This window comes from Tilletiopsis washingtonensis (assembly GCF_003144115.1).
Source record: "Tilletiopsis washingtonensis strain MCA 4186 unplaced genomic scaffold FA09scaffold_11, whole genome shotgun sequence".
In the NCBI taxonomy this organism is placed as follows: domain Eukaryota; kingdom Fungi; phylum Basidiomycota; class Exobasidiomycetes; order Entylomatales; genus Tilletiopsis; species Tilletiopsis washingtonensis.
In genome coordinates, this window is record NW_020312008.1 from 544,469 (window position 1) to 571,750 (window position 27,282).

General features: G+C 67.4%; 8 protein-coding genes across 8 annotated transcripts; 4 read left to right on the forward strand and 4 right to left on the reverse strand.

Moving 5' to 3' along the window:
* Positions 1–26: 26 nt before the first annotated feature.
* Positions 27–1,615, reverse strand: FA09DRAFT_330142 (putative UDP-N-acetylglucosamine pyrophosphorylase). Its single transcript, XM_025742480.1, has 2 exons — positions 1,012–1,615; positions 27–932 (listed from the first exon to the last, which is right to left on the reverse strand). The coding sequence occupies exons 1-2, from the start codon at positions 1,595–1,597 to the stop codon at positions 73–75; spliced, it is 1,446 nt and encodes a 481-aa protein (XP_025598266.1). The 5' UTR covers positions 1,598–1,615; the 3' UTR covers positions 27–72.
* Positions 1,616–1,905: 290 nt separating this feature from the next.
* On the forward strand, positions 1,906–4,332 carry FA09DRAFT_330143 (hypothetical protein). Its single transcript, XM_025742481.1, has one exon. The coding sequence runs from the start codon at positions 1,920–1,922 to the stop codon at positions 4,281–4,283; it is 2,364 nt and encodes a 787-aa protein (XP_025598267.1). The 5' UTR covers positions 1,906–1,919; the 3' UTR covers positions 4,284–4,332.
* Positions 4,333–4,363: 31 nt separating this feature from the next.
* Positions 4,364–8,958, reverse strand: FA09DRAFT_308545 (putative sulfite reductase cys-4). Its single transcript, XM_025740584.1, has 2 exons — positions 4,560–8,958; positions 4,364–4,497 (listed from the first exon to the last, which is right to left on the reverse strand). Exons 1-2 carry the CDS (start codon positions 8,860–8,862, stop codon positions 4,454–4,456), a joined length of 4,347 nt encoding a protein of 1,448 aa, XP_025598268.1. The 5' UTR covers positions 8,863–8,958; the 3' UTR covers positions 4,364–4,453.
* Positions 8,959–10,408: 1,450 nt separating this feature from the next.
* Positions 10,409–11,213, reverse strand: FA09DRAFT_334371 (putative 60S ribosomal protein L32; the record flags this gene model as incomplete). The annotated part of the gene is made up of 3 exons (XM_025743725.1): positions 10,409–10,472; positions 10,793–10,864; positions 10,957–11,213. The coding sequence occupies 3 exons, from the start codon at positions 11,211–11,213 to the stop codon at positions 10,409–10,411; spliced, it is 393 nt and encodes a 130-aa protein (XP_025598269.1).
* Positions 11,214–12,624: 1,411 nt separating this feature from the next.
* On the forward strand, positions 12,625–13,484 carry FA09DRAFT_338957 (ribosomal protein L13; the record flags this gene model as incomplete). Its single annotated transcript, XM_025744161.1, has 3 exons — positions 12,625–12,783; positions 12,948–13,208; positions 13,290–13,484. The coding sequence occupies 3 exons, from the start codon at positions 12,625–12,627 to the stop codon at positions 13,482–13,484; spliced, it is 615 nt and encodes a 204-aa protein (XP_025598270.1).
* Positions 13,485–13,870: 386 nt separating this feature from the next.
* On the forward strand, positions 13,871–17,279 carry FA09DRAFT_35345 (putative DIS3 3`-5` exoribonuclease required for 3` end formation of 5.8S rRNA). Its single transcript, XM_025744837.1, has 7 exons — positions 13,871–14,146; positions 14,202–14,377; positions 14,435–15,537; positions 15,591–16,797; positions 16,856–16,956; positions 17,021–17,073; positions 17,142–17,279. The coding sequence occupies exons 1-7, from the start codon at positions 13,895–13,897 to the stop codon at positions 17,187–17,189; spliced, it is 2,940 nt and encodes a 979-aa protein (XP_025598271.1). The 5' UTR covers positions 13,871–13,894; the 3' UTR covers positions 17,190–17,279.
* FA09DRAFT_330148 (hypothetical protein) lies at positions 17,173–21,515 on the reverse strand. The gene is made up of 9 exons (XM_025742482.1): positions 21,344–21,515; positions 21,001–21,240; positions 20,509–20,933; positions 19,750–20,445; positions 19,046–19,625; positions 18,603–18,967; positions 18,459–18,529; positions 18,263–18,404; positions 17,173–18,209 (listed from the first exon to the last, which is right to left on the reverse strand). Exons 1-9 carry the CDS (start codon positions 21,411–21,413, stop codon positions 17,322–17,324), a joined length of 3,477 nt encoding a protein of 1,158 aa, XP_025598272.1. The 5' UTR covers positions 21,414–21,515; the 3' UTR covers positions 17,173–17,321.
* Positions 21,516–23,293: 1,778 nt separating this feature from the next.
* Positions 23,294–27,282, forward strand: FA09DRAFT_330149 (hypothetical protein). Its single transcript, XM_025742483.1, has one exon. It carries the CDS (start codon positions 23,595–23,597, stop codon positions 27,051–27,053), a length of 3,459 nt encoding a protein of 1,152 aa, XP_025598273.1. The 5' UTR covers positions 23,294–23,594; the 3' UTR covers positions 27,054–27,282.

Here is a 27,282-nt window from a genome sequence, read left to right on the forward strand (position 1 = left end):
GCCCCACCTAGACACGCGGCGCCACACTGCCCAAATGAAAAATTGATGTCCTGTCCCATCACGCGTGCTGCGCTACAGGCTGTCGACGACGGTGCTCTCGTTGAACTCGCGGCCCTTGAGCTTCTCGAGGCCCTCTCCCGCATAGCTGACCAGCGGGCTGACCTCGACCTCTGCGCCCTCCGTTACGCGTGCGCCCGCCTCTTCGAGCCAGCGGCGCTGCTCGCGCAGCAGATCGCGCCGGCTCGTCTGCGGGTCGTCTGCGCCCGTGTGGGGCGCGTTCTTCAGCGGACTAAACTCCTGCTCGCGCGGCACCTCGTGCACGGCCAGCGCCTCGACGAAGGGAAAGACGTCGAAGATGAAGAGCTCGAGCTTCATGCCGTTTGGCGTGTCGGGCTTGTACGCCTTGCCCGCGGCGTCGACGGTGGGAATCTTCTTGCGCGCAATGTGGAACGCCATCTCGCGCTCAAAGGCCGGCACCGCCTCGGCGAGGAAGCCCGTCGTGTAGAAGTGGTTGACGATGTTGGCGGCGCGCAGCGTGAGCTGGCCGTCGGCATCGCGAGCCTCGGCGAGCGCGGCGGGAATCTCGCTGTACTCGATCACGCCCCACTTGCCGTCGCGCTGCGCCACGACGCCGACGCTCTCGCTGGCCTGCGTCTTGACCACCGTCTTGACGCCCGCCTGCACGCCGCGCCGGATGCACAGGCCGAGGAACGTGGGATCGCCGACGCGCACAAGACAGTTGTCGACGCCAAAGGCGTGCAGGTAGCGCACGCCGCGCGATTGCAGCGAGGAGATGACGCTGTCGGAGGCGCCGCGAGAGAGGGGCGCGCGCAGCGCAGTGTAGATGCCGCCGTTGCCGTCGGGCGCCGTGGCGATCTCGGAGGGAGAGGCAAGCATCACTTTGCCGTCCATGGTCAGGCAAGGCAGCGTGCCTGTTGTTGTCGCGCAGTCGTCAGTTGCCTGTTGCGTTCGCCAACGGCGGCCCACCTCTTGGCGCTGCTGCCAACTCACCCTGCTCGAAGAAGACGACATCCTCGGCTCGCAGGCCAAAGTACGCGTGCTCCTCGAAGAAGCGCTGCGTCGGCGCCCGCGTGGGCCCGCTGGTCATGATGTACCACGGCACGCGCGCCGCGCCGCCCGCCAGCACCTCGAGGCGCCGGATGCGCTCGGCCTGCAGCTGGAAGAGACTCTTGTGGCTCGGCAGGCCAATGTCGTAGCAGCCCTTTGGCGCACTGCTGCCGAGACGCGTGCCCTGGCCGCCGGCGAGCAGCAGCACGCCGACGTGGCCTTGCTGGATGGCATCGAGGCCGATCTGACGCAGCTCGGCTGCCTCGGAGGGAGCGGCGGCGGCGGAGAAGGTGGCGTCGGAAGGAGGCGCGGCGAGCGAGTGGCGCTGTGAGGCCAGCGCGGCGGCAGAAGCCTCGCCCTCGATGGCCTTGGCGTACACGGCACTGACGCGCTCGACGTCGAGCGCCTCGAGCTGCGCCTGCAGCCTGGCGCGCTCGGCGGCGGAGAGCTGCGCCCAGAAGGCCAGCAGGTGCGCCTGGCCCGCGGCCGCGAGGCGCGCGGCGAGCTCGGCGGGCGGCTGCTCGGACATGATTGTGAGGGAGAGGGGTGTGGGAGGTGGAGCAGAGCGTGCCAGCGGGCACCCGAGACGACGCTGCAGCCGCCCACAGAGGAGCGGCGAGGCGGTGCACGGGGCACGCCCAACGGCGCGCTAACCCCTCGACCTTCACCCCCAGCGCCAGAGTCCAACACTCGGCGCGCGCTTAGCCGCCGTCGCGCGCCGCGACTCGAGCGTGCGACTGCGACCAAGACTTCGCGTCGCGTTGTCTTGCACGAATCCTGCCTGTGCGTCAGCCCGACCTTCGCTGGCCTCTTCGGGTCCGAGCGCTGCAGCCACGAGCTTCAGCACGTCCATGCTCCCTCGCCTCCCTCTCCGCTCCTCCTCCTCTCTCCGTGCCGGCGCCACAGCTCGAGCGCAGCAGCACATGTCGCGCCGCGGCGCCTACGACGAGCCGCACGGCGGCGCCAGCGCCAGCGGCAGCGGGCGTGGTGGAGGGGCGAGCGGTGGAGGCTCCTCGTCGTCATGGCGCACCCCGGCGTTTCGCGACTCACGCCAGTACTCGCCGCCGGCGGGGCGCGGCGGCGCCAGACACGATGCGTACGACGACGGCGCTGGTGCTGCTGCCTCATACCAGGGCTATGCCGCGCAGCACACGCGCTGGGACGACGGCGGATCATCAGCTCCGGCGCCATTGAACTCCTGGCGGGGCGCGCAGCAGCAGCAGTCGCATGGCTGGGCAGGCCAGCAGCCGCAACAGTCGCACAGCTGGGCCGCTCAGCGACAACATGGCGACTGGCATGCCCCGCCGGCGGCGCGTGGCTGGGGCGAGCCGGGCGGGCAGGGCGCGCAGGGATGGGCCGAGCAGCGCAGCTGGCATGGCTATGCATCCCACGGCGACCAGCAGTACGGTGGAGAAGGCCAGCAGCACGCCTCACAGGCCGGCGCAGAGAGCTCGGCCGCTGCGTCGCGTCAAGGCAGGTACCAGCCTCCCGGGCGACGACACCAGCAGCAGCATCAGCAGCCGCAGCGCGGCTTCGCCTCCTCGGCACCGGGCAGCAGCGATGCGCCTGCGCCCTCTGCCAGCCGGGGCAAGGCGCGTCAAGACCGCGGTGGCCGCTGGCCATCGGCCTCCAAGCCTCTGCCACTGCGCGAGCGGCCGCGCGACTGGTATCTCGACGCCGTCGCCTCCTCTCCTCGCTGTTTCCCCGCGTCGCTCGAGTCGCCGCCCGGGCCACTGCCGCTCCTCATTCTCGACCTCAACGGCACGCTCGTGTATCGCGCCAGCGCCAGCAAGAGTGCCAATCCGACGCGCCGCCCGTATCTCGGCAGCTTCCTGCACTGGGCGCTTGGCGTGCAGGCGCATGAAGGTGGAGGCTCGCACTCGAGGGCACAGCAGTGGGAGGCATGGGATGAGGCGCGCGCCGAGCGAGAAGCAGAGGGCGCCGACGAGTCGACGGCATTGCCGCACGGCGTGGAGTTTTGGCCTTCGACTGCCGAGCGCGCCAGCGCCTCTGCGTCCGCGCCGCAGTCGACGCCGACGCAGATGTGGCGTAGTCATCCGAGCGAGCCACAGCCGACGGCTTCTTCGCGCTTCCGCCTCCTGCTGTGGTCCAGCGCACAGCCCAAGAATGTCGCCGCCATGGCGCGTGCCATCTTCTCGCCCGCACAGGCGGCACATCTGCTGCGCGTCTGGGCACGCGACACACTCATGCCTCGCCGCTACATGGATGCCAAGGCCTCGAGCACCAAGGATCTCGAAATTGTCTGGGCGGCACTCAATGGCGATGGTGGCGCCGAGGGAGATGTGCAGGCAAGCGCAGAGGAACAGGAAGCGAGAGAGATGCAGCTCGAAGGCGAACGACGCCTCCTCGCTCAGCATCGCAGCGAGGTCGACGCGCCGGGAGCCATGGCGTCCAGCGGTGGAGAGGCCTCTTCGCCTGCTGCCGCCACAGCCGCCGCCATAGCTGCCGAGCGCTACGTCCAGCCGCCCGCCTCTCCTCCTCTGCTCGAGGGCGCTGGCCACGAGAACGACGCACAGGCATGGACGCCCGGGCGAGGCTATTCCGCCCACAACACGCTGCTGCTCGACGACTCGCCCGAAAAGGCTCGGCTGCAGCCGTACAACCATCTGCTGCTGCCCGAGTTCGACGCCAGGCGCGCGGCGCTGATGGTGCGCTGGCTCAATGCGCGCAAGGCAGAGGCGAGGAGTGTGCCGCAGGAGGAGGAGCCTCAGGCGCAAGAGGAGGAGGACGTCAAGCCGGGCTCTACATCCGAGCACGACGACACGAGCGCAGCAGCAGCAGCATCAGCCTCGCCCGCTGCAGCAGCAGCAGAGGCCGAGGCCAGCTCCAAGCCCAAGGCCAACAAGCGCCCTTTCCGGCCCGCCGCGCCGGCGCCGCACGAGTCGGAGCTCGACGATGTGCTGCTGCAGCTCGTCGGCGTGCTGGCCCACGCGCGCCGACAGCGCCACGTCGCGGCGTGGGTGCGCAGTGGCGGCCTGGGCTTCTTTGGCGGCATGGCGCAGCCGGGCATGCAGGATGCCGAGCCGCCCGTCGACGAGGAGGCCCAGGAGCAGGACGAGACGATGCAGACGGACAGCAGCGAGGAGCAAACGCAGCTGCGCCTGCAACATGCGCCGCATGCTCGCACGCAGCGCTTCTGGGCGCAGGAGGGCCGTCTGGCTCTGCGCCTCGCGGGTGTCGAGTGTGCCGTGTGAAGAGCAGGGGCGGGGAGATAGTCACGAATGCATTGATGACGTGCGAACGAGGCAGGCGTCCAAGGCCGTATAGAGGTTTTAGCGAATAGCGCGTGAGAGAGAGAGGAGGGGCAAGGGAAGCAAAGTCTCTAGAGTGCGGTCGTGGCGGATATGTGAGGCGAGGAGCGGACCTATGCGGCGCCGACTGCGACGTCTCCGGCGTAGCCATCGTCGTCTGAAGGGAAGTGAGTGGGTCAGCATGCTGATCAGGACGGCATGTGCGGCGCGGGGACGTACAGAAGTTGGTGCCGTGCGTCGTGGCCTTTGTGATGCCGGCGCGGATGAGCCAGTCGCCAAAGTACTCGCCCTGCAGGCGCTCCTGCGAGTAGCGCTTGATCATGGGCTCGAGCACGGCGAGGATCTCCTCCTCGCCGACGTCGGACATGTACGGCTTGCTGAGGCGCTGCCCGTCCTGGCCGCCGCCGAGGAGCATGAGGTAGCGTCCGGGCGCGCGACCGACGAAGCCGATTGGCGTCATCCACGGCCGCGAGCAGCCGTTGGCACAGCCGCTCATGCGCATCGGAATCTCGACCTCGCGCAGTCCGTAGCGCTCGATGATCTTCTCGACCTTCTCGACGAGCACGGGCAGGTAGCGCTCCGACTCGGCAAACGCCAGGCCACACGTGGGGAAGGCGACGCACGCAGAGGCACTGAGCTTGATGCCCGAGTGGCGCCAGTTGTCCATGCCCCACTTGACGAGGTGCGCCTCGATGCGCTCCTTGTCCTCCGGCGCCACGTCGCTGACGATGATGTGCTGGTTGGGCGTCATGCGCAGGTTGCCCTTGTGGATCTTGCACAGCTCGCGCAGGCCCGTGCGGAACTCGTCGCCCGGCGCGTCGCGCACGCGGCCGTTCTCGAGCCAGAGGCCGCAGTGCCAGTTGCCCTTGTAGTCCTGGCTCCAGCCGTACGAGTCCGTGTTGGTCTCGAAGTGGAACTGGCGCGCCGGCTGCAGCTTGTGGCCCAGGCGCTTCTCGAGCTCCGCCGTAAAGGCCTCGGGGCCCTTCCAGTAGTTGTCGATGGTGTACTTCAGGCGCGCCTGCTTGCGGTTGGCGCGGTTGCCCGTGTCGCGCTGGATGAGCATGATGTGCTTGCACGCCTCGAGCGTCTGCTCCGGCGTCACGAAGCCAATCACGTCGCCGAGACGCGGGTACGTGGCCTTCATCGAGTGCGTCACGCCCATGCCGCCGCCGACGGAGACGTTGAAGCCCACCAGCCGCTTCGTCGCCGGGTCGGCAATGGCAATGAGACCAATGTCGTGCGCGAAGCAGTCGGTGTCGTTGCGCGGCGGCACGGCAATGGCAATCTTGAACTTGCGCGGCAGGTAGTAGTTGCCGTACAGCGGCTCGTGGTCCTGCAGCGCGCCGCCGGCGAGCAGCTGCTTCTTCTTCGAGTCCGTCTTCTCGTCGAGCCAGATCTCGTGGTAGGCATCCATGCGCGGCAGCAGGTACTCGCTGATGGCCTTGCTGAACTCAAACACATCCTCGTGCAGCTGCGAGAGCGCCGGGTTGGGACTGCACATGACGTTGCGGTTCACGTCGCCGCACGCGGCAATCGTGTCGAGCATGCTCTTGTTGATGCCCTGCATCGCCGCCTTGAGGTTCTCCTTGATGATGCAGTGGTACTGGATCGTCTGGCGCGTCGTGATCTTGAGCGTGTTGTTGCCGTAGTCGGTCGCCACGTCGTCGAGCTTGATCCACTGCTCGGGCGTGCACACGCCGCCGGGGATGCGGCAGCGGATCATGAACGAGTAGGCCGGCTCAAGGCCGGCGGCCTTGCGCTCGTCGAACGTGTCGCGGTCGTACTGCTGGTACGTGCCGTGGAACTTGGTCAGCTGGCCGTCGGACTCGGCCAGCGCACCCGTGCTCTTGTCCTTGAGGCCCTCGAGAATCGTGCCGCGCAGGTAGTTCGAGGCGATCTTGATGTGCTCGTTGGTGATCGGCTCCGGCTCCGACTCCTTGACCTCGATCGAGTCGACGCCGAGCGCCTTCCACAGCGTCGGCTCCCAGGCCTTGTAGCCCGTCTGTGCGCCGTCGGGGTCCTGGTCGTCGCCGAGGCCGATGGGCGCCATGCGCTCGGCGCCCAGCACCTCGAGGCGCGCGTCGAGGTCCTTGCCGGGCTTGTTGTAGTAGCGCGCATCCTCGGGCCGCGGCCAGTAGTGGCTGTCGCCCATGGCAAAGACGGTGTACTTGGGCGCCTCAGCGTCGGCGGCGGCGGCAGCCAGGTCGCCCTGCTGCATCTTGGCGAGCGTCTTGAACGTGTCGCGCGCGTTCTGCGGCGCCTCGCCCTGGCCGGCCGTCGAGGTGACAAAGACGACGTTCTTCTCCTTGACGAGCTCGTCGGCGATGGGGAAGTCGTCCATGGCCAGCGTGCGTGCGGCGAGGCCGCGCATCTTGGCGCGCATGCCGAGCTTGCGCGCCACCTTTTCGGCGTTGCCGCCGTCGGAGGCGAAGAGAATGAGCAGCGGCGGGCCGTCCATGTTGCCGAGGAGCGAGTCGTATGCCTCGCGCGCCTTGCGGCGCTGCAGCTCGCGCAGACCCGTGCCGGCGCTCGACGCCAGCTCGTAGGAGAGCTGCGGGCGCACGTTGGCCAGGTTCGAGACGTGGCTCTGGCGGTCGAGGAAGGCCTTGAGCTGCTCGCGCACACGCACGCCGTCCAGGCGGAACACGTCGGCGCCGCGGCTCTCGGCCGAGGGGTCCCAGCGGAAGAGCGGCCAGTAGCCCGAGTCGACGGCCAGCTTCGTCTCGCGCAGCACCTCGAGCGCCGGAGCATCCTCGGTGCGGTACGGAATGTAGGCCAGCACGACGGAGGGACCGTCGAAGCGGTCGGCCTCCATGAGGGCGTGCAGCACCTGCGTGTAGTCGGCATACACTGCCGTCGAGGCCACGTAGGTGCCGCCGTAGTTCATGGCGTACAGGCCGACGTCCTTCTTGCGCTTGTGTGCCTCCTGCGCGTCGCGCTTCGAGTACGGCAGTGTGTCGAAGATGAGCATGTTGATGTTCTTGCCCGACGCAATGACGTGGTGCACGCCACTCATGCCCGAGTCGTACGCCCACGCATCGCTGCCGACGATCCAGCGCGACTTGGGCGCCAGGTGGGCGCCGAGGGCGCGCACGCGGTCCAGCGCAGGCGTAGAATCGGCAGCCAGCAGCTGCGCCAGCTTGGGCGCAGCGGCAGCGCGCTTCTCGTCAGACTTGGCCGTGAGCCAGGCATTGAGCGCCTCGTGCAGGTTCTCGGCGAGGCCGCCGGCACGCAGAGCGTCCTGCGCCACACGCCGCAGCTCCTCGCTGCCCTCGAGCTGCGCCAGCGTCTGGCCAAAGGCAAACTCGGGGCTGCGCGCCGAGGGGTGCGGGTGTGCGTCGGACGAGGGAGAGTTGATGACGGAAAGGCGCTCCTTGAAGACCTGCTGCAGCATCACGTTGTACGCCTCCTCCTGCTTGGGCGCCACGACGGGTGCGGCGTGGTTGAGCGCCGGCGCGGCCACGCGCTGTGCGCCAATCACAAAGCCGCTGGCGGCCTTGGGCGAGGTGAGCGCGGCGACGAGCTTGTCCGAGACGGTGTCGTCGCCCGAGACGTCGCCGAGCACGCCGGAAAGCAGGCGCGCCGGCATGGCGCGGCCGCCATCGACGGCCGCGCGCTGGCACGCGCCGGCGACATCGACAAAGAGCGGGCCCATGCGCGTCGAGCGACGCTGGCTCGCCTCGAGCACGGCAATCTGCTTGACGGCGGGCGCCAGGTCGAAGAGACGCTCGGCCAGGAACGGCCGCACCAGGCTGACCTCGACGATGTCGACCTGCGATGAGAGCTGTGCCGCGCCGGGGCCGAGCACGATGGCCAGATCCGCCGCGCCCGGCTCGCCGTGCAGCGTAAAGGGCGCCAGCGAGCGGCCCACGAGCGACGAGACGGTCGAGTAGGCCTCGTTGACGGCGTGCGTGAGCGACTCGGCGGCGCTCGAGGTGCCGTTGAGGATCGAGGCCTTTGTGGCGAGCGCCTTGGTCAGCTCCGCCTCGCTGACCTCAGCCACGGCGTCCTCGTCGCCGAGCGCCTCGTCGAAGAAGTGAATGACACCAGTGGAGTGTGCCGTGGCGAGGCGCGCGGCGAGGATGGCGTGGTCGTGGGCCTGCGTGGCGGTGGAGCTGTAGAGGAGCACGAGGCCGGACGAGCGCAGCGCCAGCACGTCGGAGTGGTCGCCGCTGGTGGCGACGTGCACGACGGCCTGCGCCTTGGCGAGCGCGGCGAGGTGCGGCACGATGCGCGTCAGCGCGCCCTGCTCGGCGGCGAGGAGCAGCGTGGCGAGGCCGCTGCGCTTCGACGCGCGCACGAGGTCGGCGCCGGCGTCGGCGTTGGGCGGCAGCGTGGCGATGCTCTCCTGCGCCTGTGCCGAGTGCGCGGCGAGCGCGGCGAGCGCGGGGGCAAACGGCGAGACGTCGGCGCCCGAGCTGCTGGCGGCGGGCGCCAGGCTGAAGAGCGAGCGCGAGGTGAGGGCGGCGATGCGCGCCACCTGCGCCGCAGCCGGCGGCGCCGTGGCAGACGTCGAGGCCATGCTGGGCGGCGAGCCGCGCGGGTGAGAGGGAGAGGGTGTGGGTGATGCGACCGGCGCTGTGTCTAGTGGTGGCAGAGAGACGGAGCGGCGGGAGAGGGAGAGGGTGGTGACAACGAGGGGAGAGGATGTGTGCGGGAAGAAGGAGGCGGCGCCACGGACGCTGGACAAGGGTGCAGCCAGCAGCAGCCGGAAGATGTGCGGCGGCGGGCGCTGGCGGCCCAGCGCAGCGCGCACCGCCGCGGCGGCGAGCGAGTCAGCGTCTTGCCCCGGCCAGCGCCGGCTCGGGCGGGCTGGCGCCCCATGCCCAGCAGCGAGGCTCGAGGCTGCAGCTGACTTCGCCGACGCACCAAATTGTGCGCCCGCGAGCGAGGGTCTCGCCGGCGGCTTGCAGCGTGCCTGCTGTCAGCAGCAGCCGCCACGCCCGCCTCGCGCAGGCGCAGGCGGATTACACATCGCCGGCCACCGGCCGCACGCCTCCTGCTCTTGCGTCCAACAGGCGCAGCGCACGCTTCAGCCCGCACTCCGCCTCGGCCGCAAGGCCCCCGCCCGCCTCTGGGGTCCCACGGCGTGGCGGCCGCGCTCCACGCTTCCCCAGAGCGAGAGCCTGGCCTTTGCCTTCGCATCTGCTCCTCTCTCCAGAGGTGGCAGTCCAGCCAAAGTGACGTCCAAGGTGTGTCCTCTTCGCGTGCGGCAGCTCAAGGGTGCTGCCGTCAGCTCAACATTTTTGGCCCGGCGCAGCCGGAGGCGGCTTGAATAAGCATGGCGGGAAGCCAGCCTGGAGCCGGCGCGCTCGGGGAGAAGGGCAGGCGTGCGTTCGCCGCACGAGCACGCCATCGCTCCACGCTTAGTCAGCAGAGGACTACGCTCCCACGCTCTTCACGTCCGACCTCGATGCCGCCAGGAGGGGGTCGCTGCAGCACAGCACCGGACGCATGCTCTGGCTGATGCTGGCCAACTGGAAAGCGATGCCTATGCCACATGCAATTGTCATCGTCCCACGCACACGGAGACGCTTGAAAGAACCTCAGAGCACGACACAGGGATCAAGGGCAGTCACTGTTGCCGAGCTCAGTCAAAGTCGGACTCGCACACTGGGGACATGAGCAGGTTGGTGGTTGAAAGTGGAGCTGCGAGGCAGCAAGATGCCAGGATGACGTTCGTGCCGCTCGGTGGAGTCAGCGGGAGCGAGGAACGAAGCAGGTGCATAAGCGTCGCTAGTTCTGCGCCCGCGACGACCTGCGAAGCCCATGAGCCGTCGGCAGAGCGTCAAGCTCAGCACGTGAACACCTGACCCTGTCTCCACGCCCGACGACCACGCTCAGACCCAGGCAGATTACGAGTGGCAAGCGCTGATCATTCCTCGCGCCTGGCCACTCGGGGTGCGGCCACTGTGCGTGGCGCGCACCCAAGAGTGTCGGCACCATCCCGACCATGTAGCGTCCCCTCCAAGCATGTACGAAGCGATATGGAGAGAGAAGAGTGCTTGAAGAGGTGCTATGGAACAAGTGGTGACATCGACTGCCGCTCACGCCCTGGATGGAGCAATCTATGCCTCCTCGGCGCGCAGCTTGGCGTTGGCGTTGGTCACCTTGACGCCGAGCACCTTGGCCCTGCAAGAGCGAGCTGGTCAGTTGACTGCTGAGAAGCGAAAGGAAGAGTGTCCCAGCGCTCCAGTAGCCGCAGGCCGCAGCGTCTCGCAAGCGGCTCCGGCCAAACAGTGTCCACCGCGTCCTGGGAACGTGGCATGGTCTGGGCCTGTCCATGAAGCGACTGCCGACGGTCCCGCAACCCCGATCCCGCCCGTCATTTAGTGGCCTTCCCTCTGCCTCTGCCCCTTGTTGCAGCTGACGCCTCCTGCGCCCTCTGCTGTCCCCTCGCGGCGTCCCTCGACCTCTCTCGCAGCTCGTGCATGCTTTCTCGGGCAACTCACTTCTCGAGGATCTCAATGCGCTTGCGGCTCGAGACGTTGTGGGCAATCTCGGCAGCGAAGGACTGGTTGTGCCTGAGGGACGAAGAGAGGGGTGAGCCTCATGCTCGCATACTCGCCTGTCCCACCTCTTCGCATTTCCCCTCTACCCCTCGCACTGCACGCACATGAGGAGCAGCTCAACGTCATTGACGTTGGAGACGACGAGGCGACGGTAGCCGTTGGGCATGAGGTGGCGCGTCTTCTTGTTGCTGCCGTAGCCGATCTTCGGCTGCGCAGCCGTGCCGCGGAAGCGACGACGAACCGCCGAGTCGATGCCGCGCTCGTGGCGGTGCGACTCGCCCACGCGGTGGTAGCGGTCCGAGTGGTGGCGCTTGAACTTCTTCGTGCGCTTCTTGACGATCGGGATCTTGGTGGCCGGCATCTTGAACTGAGGGGGCGAGCGTAAGTCGCAAGCTAGAGAGAGTGGTGGTGCGGTGATGCAAGAGCAAGGGAGTCGCGCAGCGCAGACCTTAGAGGCCGGCGGCCGCACAGCGCCAGACGGCGCTCGGTTTCGCGAAACCCCTCGCTGCCCCGTCTGCGCGCGTGTCCGATCCGCCCTGGCCCTCCGCCTGTCTAAACGTCTTGCACTGCCTGCCGAAGCCCCTGCCTTCTCGTGCCTCCAGACATCATGCGTGCGGCTGCCAGCATGTCTCCTGCGTGCCCAGCAGGGCCTGTCGGGCGCCTGTCACTGCACGCTGGCCTGGCAGCACCGCTCGAGGGCGCCGAGATGCGCTTCGGCCGCGCAACTGCGCATGGCCGGCGCGATGGTGCGTGCAGCACGCCGACGAGGAGGACGCGCAGCGAAGAGAGAGAGAGCGAGGCAACGCGGTGCGGCATACTTACGTTGAGGGGATGGGGTGCGGGAGCCAGGGTGGAAGCGCCTGCTGGCGGGTTGAGGGGGGCGGCGAAATCGCAGCCCGCGCCGCGTGCGCGACGGCGACGCTTCGCCGGCCCGAATCTCCGTCTTTTGCGTGGGCGGCGAAGGGCGGCGCTGCGTGCAGGCGCCGCGCCTACGCGTGTGCTGCGGCGCGCGCCGACGAAGCGCCAGAGGGTGGCGGCACACGCGCACGTGACCAGCCGCTCTTCGCGCTGCAGGCGGCTGCGGGCGCGACGGCGAGCTTGCGGCGCCGTGCAGCTGCAGCTCTGTCTCCCTCTCCGCCCCGCCGCCCCTCGCCGACTTCGCGCGCTGCCATCTCTCTCTCCCGCCATCCCCCCTCAAGACTCCGCCCCGTTAGTATGCCCCGCCTCGTCTCTCTTCGCACCTCGCCTCTACCGTGCACACGCGTGCATACGTCGTCGAGCTGGCACCGCCGATGTGCCCCCGGTCCGCGCTGCCGCGATGCAGATCTCGCACTTCTGCGACGAGCGCGCGCATAGAGCCAGCAGCCCACGCAGACGGCCTCGCAGCGTGGCAGCGTCGCAGCGGTACTGCACGCTCCGCTGGCGTGCTCTCTATTTGCTGCGCTGTGGGCCAAGGCTCGCAAGGCGATGGACGCTGGGCTCGGCGACGCTCCTTGCGGACCATGCTGCGGCGCGGGATAGCGGCACGCCCACCGAGATGCGTGTCGCGCCGCAGCACCTGGGACGGGCCTGTGCTGGTCGCGCTCTGCTGGCGCATTAGAGCATGATGGAGAGCATCGCAGATCCAGGTGCAGTCGGCTTGCGGGTGGCCTCGCCCAGCAGCAGTGGCCCAGGCAGGCAGGCGGCGAGTGCGAGAGACGGCGATGGCACGTCGCGTCCAGTCCTGCCCAGCGCGCACGCTGGACGCTCCTGCTCACACCACTCCCACAGCCATGTCGCAGTTCTCCTCGAAGCCCATCGTCGTCGATGCCAAGGGGCACCTGCTCGGTCGCCTTGCGTCGACGCTGGCCAAGCAGGCCCTGTCCGGCCAGAAGATCACCGTCGTGCGCTGCGAGGAGATCAACGTTTCGGGTAGCTTCTTCCGCAACAAGGTGAGTTGGGCGGCCGGAGCTGGAGGGGCTGGGTCTGCAGGGAGAGTGGAGGCGATGCGAGGATGAGACGGCTGTCACGCGAGGCGGACAGAGTTCTCCGGGGGCTGCGCGCATAGGACGACAGCAGACAGGACTGGCGCTGATTCCGGACCGCACGTTCGCAGCTGCGCTACCACGCCTACCTGCACAAGCGCCACCTTGTCAACCCGACGCGTGCCGGTCCCTTCCACTTCCGCGCCCCCTCGCGCATCCTCTACAAGGCCATCCGCGGCATGATCCCGCACAAGACGGCCCGCGGTGCCGCCGCTCTGGAGCGCCTGAAGCTCTACGAGGGCATGCCGCCGCCGTTTGACCGCCAGAAGAAGGTCGTCATCCCGGCTGCTCTGCGCGCCCTGCGCCTCAAGCCGGGACGCAAGTACTGCACGGTGAGTCTGCGCACGGATGTGGCGGATCAGCTCGCGGAGGCAGCACACGGGGCAGGCACTCATGCCCTCACGCCCGCGCAGATCAAGCGGATCTCGCACGAGGTCGGCTGGGGCTACAAGGACGTCGTCGACAAGCTCGAGGCGAAGCGAAAGGTCAAGGGCGAGGCCTTCCACGCGCAGCGCAAGGCCGCCGTCAAGAAGCAGGCGCAGGCCGCTACCAACGCCGGCTCGGCCATTGCCGAGGTCAACCAGCGCCTGGCCGTGTACGGCCTGTAAAATACTACTCTCGAGCGCTACATTTTCCGGGTTGTAGTTTTGCGAGAGACGGCCCTTCACCACCAGCCATGACACACACACACTGCACACATCACCTTCTTGACACTGAGCGCGCGTGAAGGGGAGCATGGCGGAGGCGTGGGCGGCGGGAGCCGGTGCGTGCCGGGCCAAGCACGCGCGGGCAGGGCAGCATGGCACACGATTGAGTTGTGGCGCTGCACAGTAGAGCTCATACCGCTGCTTGAGCATCTGACGACGAGGCTCGCAGTGGAAAGCGACGTGCACTTCTGAGAGGGCGGCAGCAGCTGGAGGTCGAGGAGCGCATGTTGCTTAGTCAGCGCGCGGTGCTCATGCGCGACATTTGAGGCGCGTGTCCCTCCCGCACCTCCACCACACCCCTCCTCAGCGCGATGGCCATCTCAATCCAGAAGCGTGCGTTGGACCCCACGGCGCCGCTGGCGCAGTCGGCATACCGGCGCAAGACGGCGCGCGGGCGCATCCTCGCCGTCGTGCGCGAGCGCTACGTACGCGACGACGTGGCGTGCGGCGTGGCGCGCTGTGCGCTCTGTGCGGGCGGCCGCATCCCGCGCACGGGGCGCCGCAACGGCAAGGTCGACGGCGCACATGTGCTGCTGCTCGACACCAACGTGGTGCTGCATCAGGTGAGCAGCGCCTCTGTGCTCTGCACGAGGGGCCGCACAGCTCACGCCCGCCCAGATGGACCTGCTAGAGTCGCAGGCCAAGCTCGGGCAGCCGCACTTTACCCATGTCATTGTGCCGCAGACGGTGCTGGACGAGGTGCGGCATCGCAGCTTGCCGCTCTACAACCGCCTGCAGGCCATGCTCGACGATCCCGAGGGCGCATGGGCTCGCTTCTGGAACGAGGCATGCAGGTGAGCGTCGCCGCTGCGTAGCCACCCTGGCCTCTCGGCTGACTGTGTGGCGCACAGCTCCACGGCCACGGTGCGGCAAGCAGGCGAGACGCCCAACAACCACAACGATCGCGCCATCCGCGAGACGGTCGCCTATCTCGCCGAGCACCTGGCGCCGCTCAACGTCGTGCTGCTCTCCGACGACGCCGAGAACGTGCGCCTGGCAAAGCAGGCGGGCCTGACGGCGCTGCGCGTGCGCGAGTACGTCGAGGGCATGCAGGGCAGTGCGGAGCTGCTCGACTTGCTCAGCACGCGCAGCTACGACACGCAGGCAGAGGCAGGCGAGCGCAAGGCTCTGTATCCCTCGCATTTGGCGCCCTCGGAGCTCGACGCCGGCGTCCGTTCCGGCGCTCTGCACTCCGGCTTCTTCAACGCCTCGCCGTACAACTACCTCGAGGGCACAGTGCGCACCGATGCGTTCCCGCGCCCAGTGCTGATTCGTGGGCGCGAGGCCATGAACCGCGCCGTCGATGGAGATGTCGTGGCGGTACGCATGCTGCCGGAATCGCAGTGGAAGACCGAGACGGACGAGGTGCGCGAGGGAGCGGGAGAGAACGACGACGCCGGGAGTGAGGACGGCAGCGTGGTGGGTGATGTCGACGATGCAGAGGAGGAGGCGAAGGCAGCAGCCGACGTGGCTGGCAAGCCACGGCAACCGACGGGTGTCATTGTCGGCGTCACTCGACGCAATTGGCGCTCGTACGTGTGCACGCTCGATGCTCGTACTCTTACATCCTCTGCGCTCGGATCGCTTGGCTCGACATCCCTTCTGGCACTGCCTGTCGACGCCAAGATCCCTCGCATCCGAGTCCGCACACGCCAGGCCGCCACGCTGATGGGGCAGAAAATTCTCGTGGCGCTCGATGAGTGGCGCCAGGGCTCGCGCTACCCTGACGGACACTTTGTCCGTGCGCTCGGACAGACGGAGAGCAAGGAGGCAGAGCAGGAGAGCTTGCTGCTGGAGCACGACGTGCCGTATCGGCCCTTCTCTCGCGCCATTCTAGACTGCTTGCCTACCGAGGGCGAGAGCTGGAAGGTGCCGCCCAAGGAGCAGGGCGGGCCGGCGTGGCGCGACCGCATCGACATGCGCGCAGAGCAGATTTGCAGCATCGACCCGCCCGGTGAGTGCAGCAGTGCCCATTTTGGTGCGAGCTGCTGACGCGTCTCTCTCCAGGCTGTCAAGACATCGACGATGCGTTGCACGCGAAGCGTCTGCCCAATGGCAATGTCGAGGCCGGCGTGCACATCGCCGACGTCTCGTACTTCGTCAAGGCCGACACGCCCATGGATGCCGAGGCTGCCTCGCGTGGCACGACGGTGTATCTCGTCGACAAGCGCATCGACATGCTGCCGCACCTGCTCGGCACGAATCTCTGTTCCCTGCGGCCCTTTGTCGAGCGGCTGGCCTTCAGTGCCGTGTGGGAGCTGACGCCCGAGGCAGACATTGTCAATGTGCGCTTCCACAAGAGTGTCATTGCCTCCAAGGCGGCTTTCACGTACGAGGAGGCACAGCTGCGCAAAGACGACGCGAGCAAGAAGGACGAGATCACTCAGAGCATTCGACTGCTTAACGAGATGGCCATCAAGCTCAAAGCCAAGCGCATGCAAGCGGGCGCCCTCAACCTCGCCAGTCCCGAGGTGCGCATCCATCTCGACTCGAGCGAGACGGCCGGGCCCATCGACGTCGAGCAAAAGGAGCAGCGCGAGACGAACAGTCTCGTCGAGGAGTTCATGCTGCTGGCCAACATCAGCGTCGCGAAGCGCTGCTACGAGGCGTTCCCGCAGACGGCCGTGCTGCGGCGGCACTTGCCTCCGCCACGCACCAACTTCGAGACGCTGCAGGACATTCTGCGCAAGTGCCGCGGCATGCACCTCGACGTCTCTTCCTCTGGCGCGCTCGCTGCCTCGTTGGACCGCTGTGTCGATCCAAAGGAGCCGGCGTTCAACACGCTGCTGCGCATCATGGCCACGCGCTGCATGCTCAGCGCAGAGTACTTTTGCAGCGGCGCCGTCTCGCGCGACTCGTTTGGCCACTATGGCCTGGCGGCGGAGATGTACACGCACTTCACGTCGCCCATCCGCCGCTATGCCGACGTGCTGGCGCATCGCCAGTTGGCGGCGGCCATCGACTATGCGCCCCTGCATGCCAGTCTGCACAACAAGACGCACGTGGGCCAGATTCTGGGCGTCGTCAACAAGCGCCACCGCTCGGCGCAAATGGCCGGACGCGCAAGCGTCGAGTTCTGGGTCGGACAGGCGATTGCCAAGAAGAATCTCGACGCGGGCGGCTCCACGACCGTCGGCAAGGGCGAGACGCGCCTGCATGAGGATGCATTTGTCATTCGCACGTTCCGCAACGGCGTCTCGGTCTTCGTCAGCAGGTGAGGGCTTTTCGTCAGAGCGCGAAGAGGCGAGCTGACGCATCGCATCGCCCTGCAGATACGGACTGGAAGGCCTCATCACCTTCAAGCAGGACTGCGACTTTGACGCCGAGGAGTACCGCGTCACGGTGCCGGCGGCCGTGTCTGGCCTGGCCAAGGGTGAGTCTGCTCAGGGGGGCGCCGGCTTGAGCTGCGCGACGTCAGGCTCACGCACAAGCGCCAGACCTTACACTCGGCATCTTTGACCGTGTGCGCGTCGAGATCGGCGTCGAGAAGGTGCGTTGTTGTCGGGCGCGCCCTGCCACCCTCGCGACCCTTCGCTCACACACGCGCCTGCTTTCTAGGACGCACACACGCAGCGCGGCCGCGTCAAGATGGCGTTGATCTTGTGATTGCATGCCGATCAACAGGGGTATCAGATGTGTGTGTGGAGGGCGAGCGACCTGGCCCGCCCTCTCAGCGACACGAGTAGTGCGTCACGAGGCCCTTTGGCGACACGGCAATGACGCTGTTGCCCAGGCGCTTCATGCAGCGCGGGCATCTGCGAGTGGAGAGAGAGAGAGAGACAGCATCAGCTTGGGCTCGCCCGGACGTCGCGACTGCCGTACGCACGTGCGTGTCTCGGTGACCTTGACTCTGCGAGCGTGCAGGCGCAGCAGGCGCTCGTCGAGCTGCAGCGCGCGGCTGGCCTGGATCTCGCGCACGACGCGCGCCTCGTTGCGCCGAGCGGCGTCCTGCTGCAGCGTCTTCTTTGCAAAGGCCTCGATGTCCCGCAGCTGCACCAGCGGCGGCAGCAACTCGAGCGCGGCGACGGCATCGATGCGTGCGCCGTGGCGCGCAATGAGACGCAGTGCTGGCTCTAGTTGCAAGGCAGCGCCGTCCGAGGGACGCAGGTAGAGGCGCAGCAGCGTCAGGAAGACGTCGGCATCGGCCGGCCGGGTGGCCGAGGCGTCGAGCCACACGCGGCGACAGTACGCCTCGGCCTTGTCGGCATCCTGCAGGCGCGAGACGTAGATGCGCAGCGCGCCCTCGTGCTGGCCCAGCCGGCCCAGCAGCAGCGCTCGCACCTCGAGCAGGTCCGCATCGTCGGCGTTGGCCGGCAGACGCGAGAGGATCTTCTCGGCGCGATACTGGACCGAGCTCTCGAGAAAGGCATGCAGACGCTGCACGGCCTGGGCGCGCGAGCCTTCGCCGTCGCTGCTGCTGCGGCTGCTGCTGCTGCTGCGAGAGGCTGAAGTGACGTGCTTGAGCAGCAGCAGCGCCAGCTTTTCGTGCAGACTCGGGTCGCCCTCGCCGAGCGCGATGATGTGCTCGAGATACTGCACGCAGAGATTGACGTTGAAGCGCTCCAGATCCTGCACGACGGCAAAGCGCGGCAGCGTCGAGACCTTGCCCACGTCGGCACAGAAGATCTGCTCTCGCACAGTCAGCGCCCGGCCCGGGCTCGACTGCAGCTCAGACTCACCTCCATGCCTAGCCGAGCATTGGCCTCGAGCACCCAGTGCGACGTCTGCAGGATGAGCTCGACGTCCTCGGCGCCCAGGTTCTGCAGGTAGCGGATCGTGGGGCCGACCTTTTCCTCTTCGTCGTCCTCCTCTTCTGCGAAGCTGAGGCGGAGGATGAGAAGCTGGGCGGCGATGCTCGTCCAGACGCACACTCACCGGCGCAGCAGTGCCAGCGCCTTGGCATGCATGTTCTTGCCGCCGTACAGCGCGATGAGCTCCGAAAATTTCTGACCCAGGGGGGGGGGGGGTTCATGAGGGCGTCAGTGTCTGACGACGAGTCGCCAGACTGTTGCGTCTCACCTTGCGTTCCAGCAACAGCTCCTCGACCTGCTTGACCTCGCACCAGTTCTCCACTCTACACAGCGGTCCGAGGAGTGCCGGCTTGGTTTCGAGGAACGTCTTGAAGAGGGCCGTGTCCACCACCTGTCCCACGGCCGTGAGCTGCTCGAGCGGCAGCGAGGCGAGCGGGGCGTTGGGCAGCGCCAGCAGCTCCGCCGGCGCCCGTTCGAGCTGCGACAGCTCGGCGTGCGAGGCGGGATGCGCCTCGAGCAAGGGCTTGAAGATGCGCCGTCGGTCGGCCAGGAAGCGGCCCAGGGCATCGAGGGCTCGCCGCTGCGTGGCTGCATCGCTTGCCTCTGCGGCAGCAGCCGTGGCAGGAGGAGGAGCTGGAGGCGCAACCACGAGGAATCAGTCTCTTATTAATGCTCCGTGGGAACACAGACGTTGCGTGGCGAGAAACTCACCAATCTGTGCAGTCGATACGGCCTTGGGCATCTGCTGCGTCGACGTCGCCTTTGCCATGCCCTGACCCGTCGTTGTCGTCGTCGTTGTTGTAGATGTAGGCTTGGCGAGCTGTTGCACGGAGCGAGAGCTCCTAACCGAGGCGATACTGCGTGCATCGTCGTCCGGCACCATCGTTGCCGCCGCTCGGGGCGTCTTGCTCGGACTGCCACTGCTGGCGCCCACTGTCTCGCTAGCTGCTGCGCCGCCGCCGCCGTAGATGCTCTGTGGTCGTCTTGCCCATAGTGCACCGACGTTGAGTCTTGCGCGCGGCACGGCAGCAGGCAGCCCCGCCTCCTCCTCCCTCTCTTCTGGGTTCGTCTTCGCCGGCTGCGGCTGCACAAGCCGTTGTGGCGCGCCGAAGAGACTGGCCCACGTCTCGGGCGCCTGTGCCAACGGACCAGCGATGCGCGAGGGATACAAGGCGATGACTCGCGCAGGGTTGATGTCGAGCTCGAGGAAGTGCTCCAGGGCCTCGTCATACTTGTGTGCGCGGAACAGGTCGAGTGCCCACAAGGCTTCGACGTAGGCTTTGCGCGCCGGCTGAAGGAGTGAGGCGGGGGGGGGCGGAGGGGATTAGGGAGAGGCGCGAGAAGAAAGGGGGGGGGGGAGGCATCAGCGCCGAGTGGTCCCCTAACACAGCTCTCGCACATCACGCCTCACTCACCTTGTCCGGCAACAGCACCTCATCCACGCCCTCGAGCGTCGCCAGTGCCTCTCCGTACAGCTGTTTCTCCATCAGCTCATCCACCTGTTCTCCCCAGCCCTTCATGCGCAGCTGCCACATGCCCTCGCTTGTGGCCACGACTGCCTCCCTCGGACCCGCCAGCGCCAGCAATGCGGTGCCTCCTGCTGGCATTCCCTGGACTGGAGGAAGCGCCAACGTCTGTACCGCGGAGAGAGTCTGTGCTGATCGAACTGCAATGCTTGCTTGTGCCGTCGTTGTCGCAGGAAGAAGGGCGAGGACGTAAGGCCTTGCGAAGGCGACTTCTTCCGGCACGGCGCTCCATTCTATCACGTCTCGCCGTGCGGGCGAGCCGTCGGCAGAGAGAAAGATGCTGTTTTGTTCGCGCAGCACCAGTGTCTCTCCCTCGGCTGCCGCTCGGACCATGGGAGGTCTTGCGCCTCTCGAGAGTGCGCCCAGCGCGCCGACGCCCCAGCCGGCCAGACCGCCAGCCGCGGCGCTGCTGCTGCTCGAGGCTTCGCTGCCCGCCGCGCCGACGTCGCGCGCGAGGGGCCAGGGCGAATGGGCGAGTGCGAGCGGCAGAGCTTGCAGGGCATACGTCGTGGGAGTGTAGCCGAGGAAGACGCAGAGAGAAGAGGCAAACGCAAGCGAGCGGGGCGTGTGGGGAAGCGTGATCTCCTGCTCGAGAAGCGCACGTCAGCGATCGCATCTCCCCCCTCCGTGGACAGTGCAGGGACATACCTTCTCATCAAACAGCACTCCATCCAGCCATCTCACCACGACCAATTTCCGTCTGCACCCGACGGCAAGCGTCGAAACGAGGGAGTTTTCCGCTGCGCATCTCGCGCCTTTCTCTTCTCTTTCTCTTTCTCGACGATCTTCCTTCTCCCGGATCAGAGCCGCCATGCCCCTCAATGAAGCTCCGCCACCCGCGCCAAGGCCTGCGCCGGAAGAACGACCGATGGTACCAGCACTCGAGGCACCGCCGTCGGGACGAAACGCACGGCCGAGAGACGCGGACTCGGAGGCGAATGCCCGGTGCGAGTGCTGGCGTGCGGTGAGGCGCTGCACGGAAGTGTCGAGTGCGAATGCGAGGGCTCCGCGCGTGGAGACGAAGGCGGCGGCGGGCGTGAGAGATGGCAGGTCGAAGGGATGTACTTGCGAGTCTGGACATGCAATTGTCAGCGTGAAGAAGGCATGGGCACAGGAGGGACTGCGATGCTCTGCACTCACCCATGAGCACAATCAGCAGGCCACACTCTTTCAGCACACCCAATGCCTCGATGCTCTTCTTGCCACTGCCTAGTGCATGCGTCTCGAGCAGCTCCAGCGCACCTGTGCCACTCTGGGCCTGCTCTGCCGCCGTGTGCGAAGCAGCATCGCTCGACGCCGCATCACTGCTGCCTTCGTTCTCGGGCGGCAGTCGATAGATGGCCAGCGTGCCGGTGGCGGTGCCGACATAGAGCTTGCCGGCTGCAGGGAGCGAGCAGCGTGAGTAGCGCAGGGAGGGGAGAAAGGGAGAGAGCGAAGCGTCAGTAAAGCGCCGGCGCAGCAGAGGCAAAGAGGGCCAACGCACCGTGCACGAGCAGCGCACTGGGCGCATGCTGCAGGCCTCGGAGCGGCGCGAGGGCGTAGGCTGCGTGCATGGCGTGCTGAGCTCTGGCAGCGCAGACGGGTGCCCGCGCCTGCCGTGCAAGGTATGCGAGGTAGGGCTGATGAGGAGCAGGAGGTGAGGGTGGTGGTGGTGAGAGCGTGCGTGTGCGGCGGAAAGCGAGCGCGCCGTGTGGAGCCGTGCGCCGGCGGAGGTGAGGCGGAGGCCGCGGAGTCAGAGTGCGGAGCGTGGGAGCAGCACTGGCCTCCGCCTCCTCAACGCGCCGAGCGAGCGACAGCTTTAGTTCGCTGCCTCTGCGACGGCCACGTCGGGAAGAAAGGGAGAGGTTAGCCTCAATATGTACGAACAACGTAGCTGAAGCGATCAAGAGGCTCGGTGAGGCACGACACTTTGACATGCTGCTGGAGATCAAGCGAGTGTCTTCCTCGTCTGTGGGTGTGCAGGCTGGACTATGCCTTGTGGCTGAGTGAGCTTGTTGCCTGCATGCTGTCTCGGCTGACCCGCCTCCCCCCGGGGCCAGAGACTGCAGGCAAGAGCACATCCACGATATGCCCTCTCGCAAAGCGCAGTGATGAAGCAGCAGATGCAGCAGGACAGCCGGCGTCGAGCAGCGCTCCCAAGCCGAGCTCGAGCAGCACGTGATGCTCTCTCTCTCGCGGGTGCTCCCACGCTCCATGAGAGGATCACCCACCGCCCGAGTGCCTGCCGCTTTGCTGCCCCTCGCCCTCTCAGCCGCCTGCACGCTGACATGACGGCGCCTCGCCGTTTTGCCTTTTGCTCTCTGCAATGCCGAGGTGCTGCAGACGCAGCTGCACCTGCGCGCAGAGATGCGCAGGGCGCAGGCCATGAGGATGTGGCCGACGCGAGATCTGGCAGAGCGGCAGAGCGGCAGGCGGCAGCGGAGCCGTCACACGCGTGCAGCCGCGGCAGCACCGCAGCGGCAAGGGGCCGCATTCCTGCGGCCAGGGGGCGCGCCCCGCGTTGCCGCGCCACGGCCCGCTCCGCTCTTTCGGGCAGTTGGGCGGCCTTTGACGCGGCGCCGAGGTGTTGGACTTGAAGAGAGCCGGCAGCGGAGGAGCAGAGGCGAAGGACGAGAGGGACCCGAGGATGAGGGAGACGCACAGCGCGCGCTGCAGGCACCCGCTCTCCCTCGGTGCCAACGGCTCGGCTTCGGCGACAGCACCTCGCCTTCGAGCGCGGCAGCAGGCCGTTCCCAAGCTCTCGGCAGGGCAAGGAGAGCTCGTCGGGAGGCAAGATCGCGTGCAGGCTGCAGCGAGAGGCTGCGAGATGTCTCCTGGGCTAAAATGAGCAGCTGCCATTCACCACGATGACCTCCTGTGCGCTGCTCGCGGCAGCACTGACTTGCAGCTGACGAGATGCTCTGGCCGCTGCGTTGAGGAGAGAGAGGCGCAGCCCGAGAAGAGCGTGGTGATGCGGCATCGAAGGGCGGCGATGCACACGCTGCACGCGCTGCAAGCCACTCGCGCGACGCACGCGTCTCGGTGTTGGACCTCACGCGTTGAGCCGCGGTGCGCCGAGTGTGCTTCTCTCTGGCGGAGAGGCGAAGGGGTGCCTGGGCATCGGGCGGCGCAACGCTGCGCTCTCTCCCAAAGAGGCAGGCTCCGCCACAGCTGCCCGCCTGCCCGCCTCTCGCTGCGGCAAGCTGCAGCATGAGCATGTGATGTGCGTGACCTGCAGCAAGCGGCAGAGCGGCGGGATGCAGCCAGCAGCATGCAGGGCGGTGACTTGCGAGGAGGCAGAGGAGGCACAGCAGCAGCAGCTCTCTATTGGCCCCGCCTGCCCTGCCCAACGGCCGCAGTGCAGCGCTCTACCGAGCCCCCGGGTACGGCGCCCCTTGCCGGCGTCCGGTGCGCGCGCGGAGCTCGTGGCTCCGCTCCGCTTGCCTTGCCCGGCCCTGGCGATGCTCGATGGCGAGCAGCGCAGACGCAGGCACTCGCCGATGTGCACGGCCGGGCTCGAGTCGCGTGCTGGCTGTCCTGCGACCACTGGCTCAAGCTTCTCTCTGTCCCTCCACCACCACCCTCTCCTCTCCGTCGTGTCCATCGCCTCTCGCTCGCCAGTCTCTTCGTGTTCTCTGCTCCTCACGCGTCCACCGCACCTCACGGCTCACGCGCCACTGTCCACTGTCTCTTCTCTCTCTCACTCTCACTCCCACTCTCCCTTGAACGCGCAGCAGCAGCCAAGCTAGCAAGCCATGCTTGCCGCTGCTCCCGCCTCGCCCCTGCGCGACGCCAAGCCCTCGCGGCGCTCCGCGGCGCCCAAGCGCAGCGCGACGCGCAAGGACAAAGTGAATGTCGTCTCCAAGGCCTCGCTGGCCATGCTCAATCCGGCCTATGCCATGGGCATCGACGTCGCGCCGTCGTGGTGCGACTCGCCGCTCTCCGCCTCGGCAGCGCAGGATGAAGAGTCGTACGACTCGCTGCGCGAGTGGGGCGCGGCGGGCCCTGCGGCTGCTGGTGCCCTGGCACGCTCCGTCGCCAAGGCGGGCGATGAGCTGGGCGGCACGATTGAGGCATGGCGCTCGCGACCGTACTGGGCGCAACAACACCAGGAACACCTGCTGCAGTCGGACGCCAACTGGCGCATGAGTCCCACGCCCGAACTCGAGGCGTTCACCGTCGAGGAGCTCGACGTGTGCACGTCTGCGTCGGCCTCGAGCAGCACGAGTGACTTGCCGATGGGCGAGTTCGCAAGCGACTATTCGCTCGATCCGCCTTCCGTCGAGTACGGCCGGTCTTCCTTCGAGCACGACGACGACGAAGTGGCAGCACCCGTGGCACCGGCCGTCAAGACGCGCAAGAGCAAGACGGCTCGCATGACGCGGCGAGCTTCGGAGGATGAACAGGCGCATTCTACCGTCATGCCGATTGCGGGAGGAGGCAGTAAAGGCAGCAAGTCACCGCACAGCAACTCTCTCTCGCGCTTCTTTAGCTGGAAGAGAAGCACCAAGCATCTCGGCGGCAGTCGTGCCGGCGCCGGCATGGCCGTGCCTCCGCTCCCCTCGTTCGACGGCGCGGGGAGCTTCGACGAGTACGCTGCGATGCCGATGTCTGCTCCTCCGGCCGTGACTACATTCGACGCGGCGCTTGCGGGCACGGGCGCACCGCGGCATCGGTATGGCATTGAAGAGTCGTACCCTGCACAACGTCTGGAGCGTGGAGGTCGGCCCAGTCTGGCAGTGGAGAACGAGCAGCAACTCGGCAGCGGCTCGTCTTCGGCGCCCTGCACGCCCGTGCGCGCACCGCAGGGCCTGCCTGCTGCGCCGCAGCCGCAGACGCAGCAGCAGAGCGTGGCGCAGCGAGCCAGCAAGTTTCTCGGGCGCAAGTACAGCATGCCGACGCTGCGCGAGGTGCGACGGGCGCAGGCTAGCGCCGTGGGAGGCACGAGCAACGAGGCCAATGCCGTCGTCTGGGGCGCCGAGGCCGCACAGGTCGGCGTGATGGGCAGCATGCCGCTCGACTCCGCCGCGCCCGCTCCTTCGCTGCCGCCGCTCTTCGGCGCAGAGATGGAGTCCATGTCGCCCATCATTCCCTCGACTTCCTCCTCCTCGGGCGACGGATGGGGCAGCACCCCTCGATCTCGTATCTCCTCCGTCGGGCGTGGCACGGCGCGCAAGGGCACAGACAGCATCTACGATGGCATCTCCTCTCCTCGGTCTCCCTCTACTCGCTCTCCCAAACTGAGCGGCGCAAGAAAGGGAGAGTTCGTCGTGGACGAGGAACACTCCTTGGCGTATGCCGGAGTCGTGACGCCGTTGAAGGCCCTCGCTTCGGAGCCGAGACTGGGCCAAGGAGGAGGCTCGTTTGCTGAGAAGGCCATGCGTCGACGAAGCCGTTCCATGGGCTCCGCCACGGCTCCTCCGCCAAGACTCTCACGTTTCGGATCGCCGCCCACCGGCTTCACGCCGACGAGTCCCTACGTCTCGACCTTCTCGCCCGTGCTGAACAGCCACAACCCACTGCCCGGCCTGGGACGAGGACGCGGAGTGCCGACGCAACGCGGCAACGGCACGCCCACTCAGCAGAGCGTGGCTGCCTTTGGCGCAGGGCGCGGTGCCGCCATGAGCGCTGCCGCTGCTGCTGCTGCCGCGGTCGCGCAGGCAGAGGAGGCACAGCCGCGCAGCTCGTCGGAGGGCGAGACGGTGCAGCAGGCTCGCCGAGTCAATCTGGGCGGCGGAAGAGCAGGCGTGCGTGCCGTGGCAGTCGCCAGTCCTACACTTGTGGCGCGCAGTCCGCGCATGCCTCAACAGGCGCTCAATGCGGGACGCAGCCGCTCGCCACTGCGACCGCGCCAGGAGAAGGCGCAGACGAAGCCGCAACTGCCCGTCATCGTCAACGTCATGCCGCCCACGCCCGTGCTCTGCGACGAGAATGGCGCCTCGTTTGAAGGCGACAAGCCCAGCCTCGCTCCTACGACCGATGGCTATGGCCCTGTCGACGACGAAGGGGAGTCTTCGGAAGACGAGGAAGAGCCAATCGTGCAGCGTCGTCCTCGCGCTGCCGCCTCGCCTCGCAGCGCCATGGCGGCGCTCAGGCGCGACACGGTCGTCATTGACTCCGCCACCTGGATGCCCGAGGCTTTCGACGTGCCGACGCAGGGCTTGCCCTATACGCTCCCCTCGTCTTTTGCCGGCGGCGCGTACGACATGGAGGAGAAGCTGCGAGAGCGGCGGCCGAGTCTGGCAAGCAGCGAGCTGAGCGACATGGACGAGAGTGTCGCCTCGTCCGAAGGCGGCGAGCCGTTTGCGCTGGCGCGAAGCCTCTCGAGCCACTCGCTCGCGAGTGTTGCTTCGAGTGTCAGCGACGCAAGCAGCATGCCTTATGGCTCTCCTCTGCGCACAAACCAGAGCATGGCTTCCAGCATCACTGCCTCCTCCACCTCGTCGCGCTCGCAAGGCAGCAGTCTGGGTCTGCGAGGCATGCAGTTTGACTCGAGCAGCTCGCTGTGCAGCAGCACTACGACGTCTACCTCCATTCTCGACTTTGGCATGACGTCTGCCTCTTCCTCCATCGGCATCGCCAAGGAGGCGCTTCGGCAGCCCTTCAACTACGCGCCTGCCTCGTCGGTCGAGCCGCTCGGCGAGGACTGCGAGACGCCGCGTCTTTCCGGCGGCGCCGCTCAAATCGCAGTGTTCGCCTCGCCCGTGCGCGCGGCCGCTCCGCTCGCGTCGTCGACTCAGCTGCGCTCCAGTCCCGAACGCATTGCCTCGCCTCTGCTCGAGCTCGACCTCTCCCTTCCTCTCGATCTCGACTCGCTCTCCAACGCCGTCGGCCTCGCCGCGCTGCATTCTCCCAAGCGCACGCTCCGCTCGCCCGGAGGAGCAGCGAGGGGCAAGGCCGCCTCGCCCATCAAGCCTCCCAAGTCGCGCGCTCGCGTCGAGCAGCAGCGCTCCAAGGCCGTCGTGGCGGCGGCGGCAGCGCCGACTACGCCTCCCTCCTCCTCGGCGGCGACGACGCGCGAGAGCGTGTACGATGGCGCATCCTTCGACGAGGCGGGCCTCGGCCTGGGACTGGGCCTCGACTTTGGAGCGCCGCAGCCTCACCAGCAGCAGGAGGCGCCAAAGCAGACGCAGGCGCTGCGCGTCGTGAAGCGCACGCAGGAGCCCAAGGCGGAACATGCAGCGCTCTGGGGAGAGCTCGGCTTCGCTATGTGAATGCTCTCCCTCTGCTCTCTTCTCTCCCTCTCGTTCCTTTACTCTCTTTCTCTCGAATGAGCCGGGCCTCGCCCTCATACCCTCATTTCCGCCTCGCGCGTCTGTCTCTCCGTGTCGCTCCCTCGACTCTCGACTCTCCTTCGTCCGCTCTCCACCTGTATTACCCCTCACGTTCCCGCGCCTCTCGCGCGCCGTCGTTCCCCGTCGCATAATCTATCCCTGACGCCCG

Excerpts from the sequence above, each read along its gene's own strand:
- FA09DRAFT_330142 (XM_025742480.1), bottom strand. The coding sequence starts at position 1,597 with ATGTCCGAGCAGCCGCCCGCCGAGCTCGCCGCGCGCCTCGCGGCCGCG. Across the intron at positions 933-1,011 it reads TGTCGTCTTCTTCGAGCAGG|GCACGCTGCCTTGCCTGACC; the intron begins GTGAGTTGGCAG and ends CGACAACAACAG.
- FA09DRAFT_330143 (XM_025742481.1), top strand. The coding sequence starts at position 1,920 with ATGCTCCCTCGCCTCCCTCTCCGCTCCTCCTCCTCTCTCCGTGCCGGC.
- FA09DRAFT_308545 (XM_025740584.1), bottom strand. The coding sequence starts at position 8,862 with ATGGCCTCGACGTCTGCCACGGCGCCGCCGGCTGCGGCGCAGGTGGCG. Across the intron at positions 4,498-4,559 it reads GACGCACGGCACCAACTTCT|ACGACGATGGCTACGCCGGA; the intron begins GTACGTCCCCGC and ends ACTTCCCTTCAG.
- FA09DRAFT_35345 (XM_025744837.1), top strand. The coding sequence starts at position 13,895 with ATGGCCATCTCAATCCAGAAGCGTGCGTTGGACCCCACGGCGCCGCTG. Across the intron at positions 14,147-14,201 it reads CCAACGTGGTGCTGCATCAG|ATGGACCTGCTAGAGTCGCA; the intron begins GTGAGCAGCGCC and ends ACGCCCGCCCAG. Across the intron at positions 16,957-17,020 it reads CGTGTCTGGCCTGGCCAAGG|ACCTTACACTCGGCATCTTT; the intron begins GTGAGTCTGCTC and ends CACAAGCGCCAG.
- FA09DRAFT_330148 (XM_025742482.1), bottom strand. The coding sequence starts at position 21,413 with ATGCACGCAGCCTACGCCCTCGCGCCGCTCCGAGGCCTGCAGCATGCG. Across the intron at positions 18,968-19,045 it reads CGTATCGACTGCACAGATTG|CTCCTCCTCCTGCCACGGCT; the intron begins GTGAGTTTCTCG and ends TTGCGCCTCCAG. Across the intron at positions 18,405-18,458 it reads GCGCTGGCACTGCTGCGCCG|CTTCGCAGAAGAGGAGGACG; the intron begins GTGAGTGTGCGT and ends CCTCCGCCTCAG.
- FA09DRAFT_330149 (XM_025742483.1), top strand. The coding sequence starts at position 23,595 with ATGCTTGCCGCTGCTCCCGCCTCGCCCCTGCGCGACGCCAAGCCCTCG.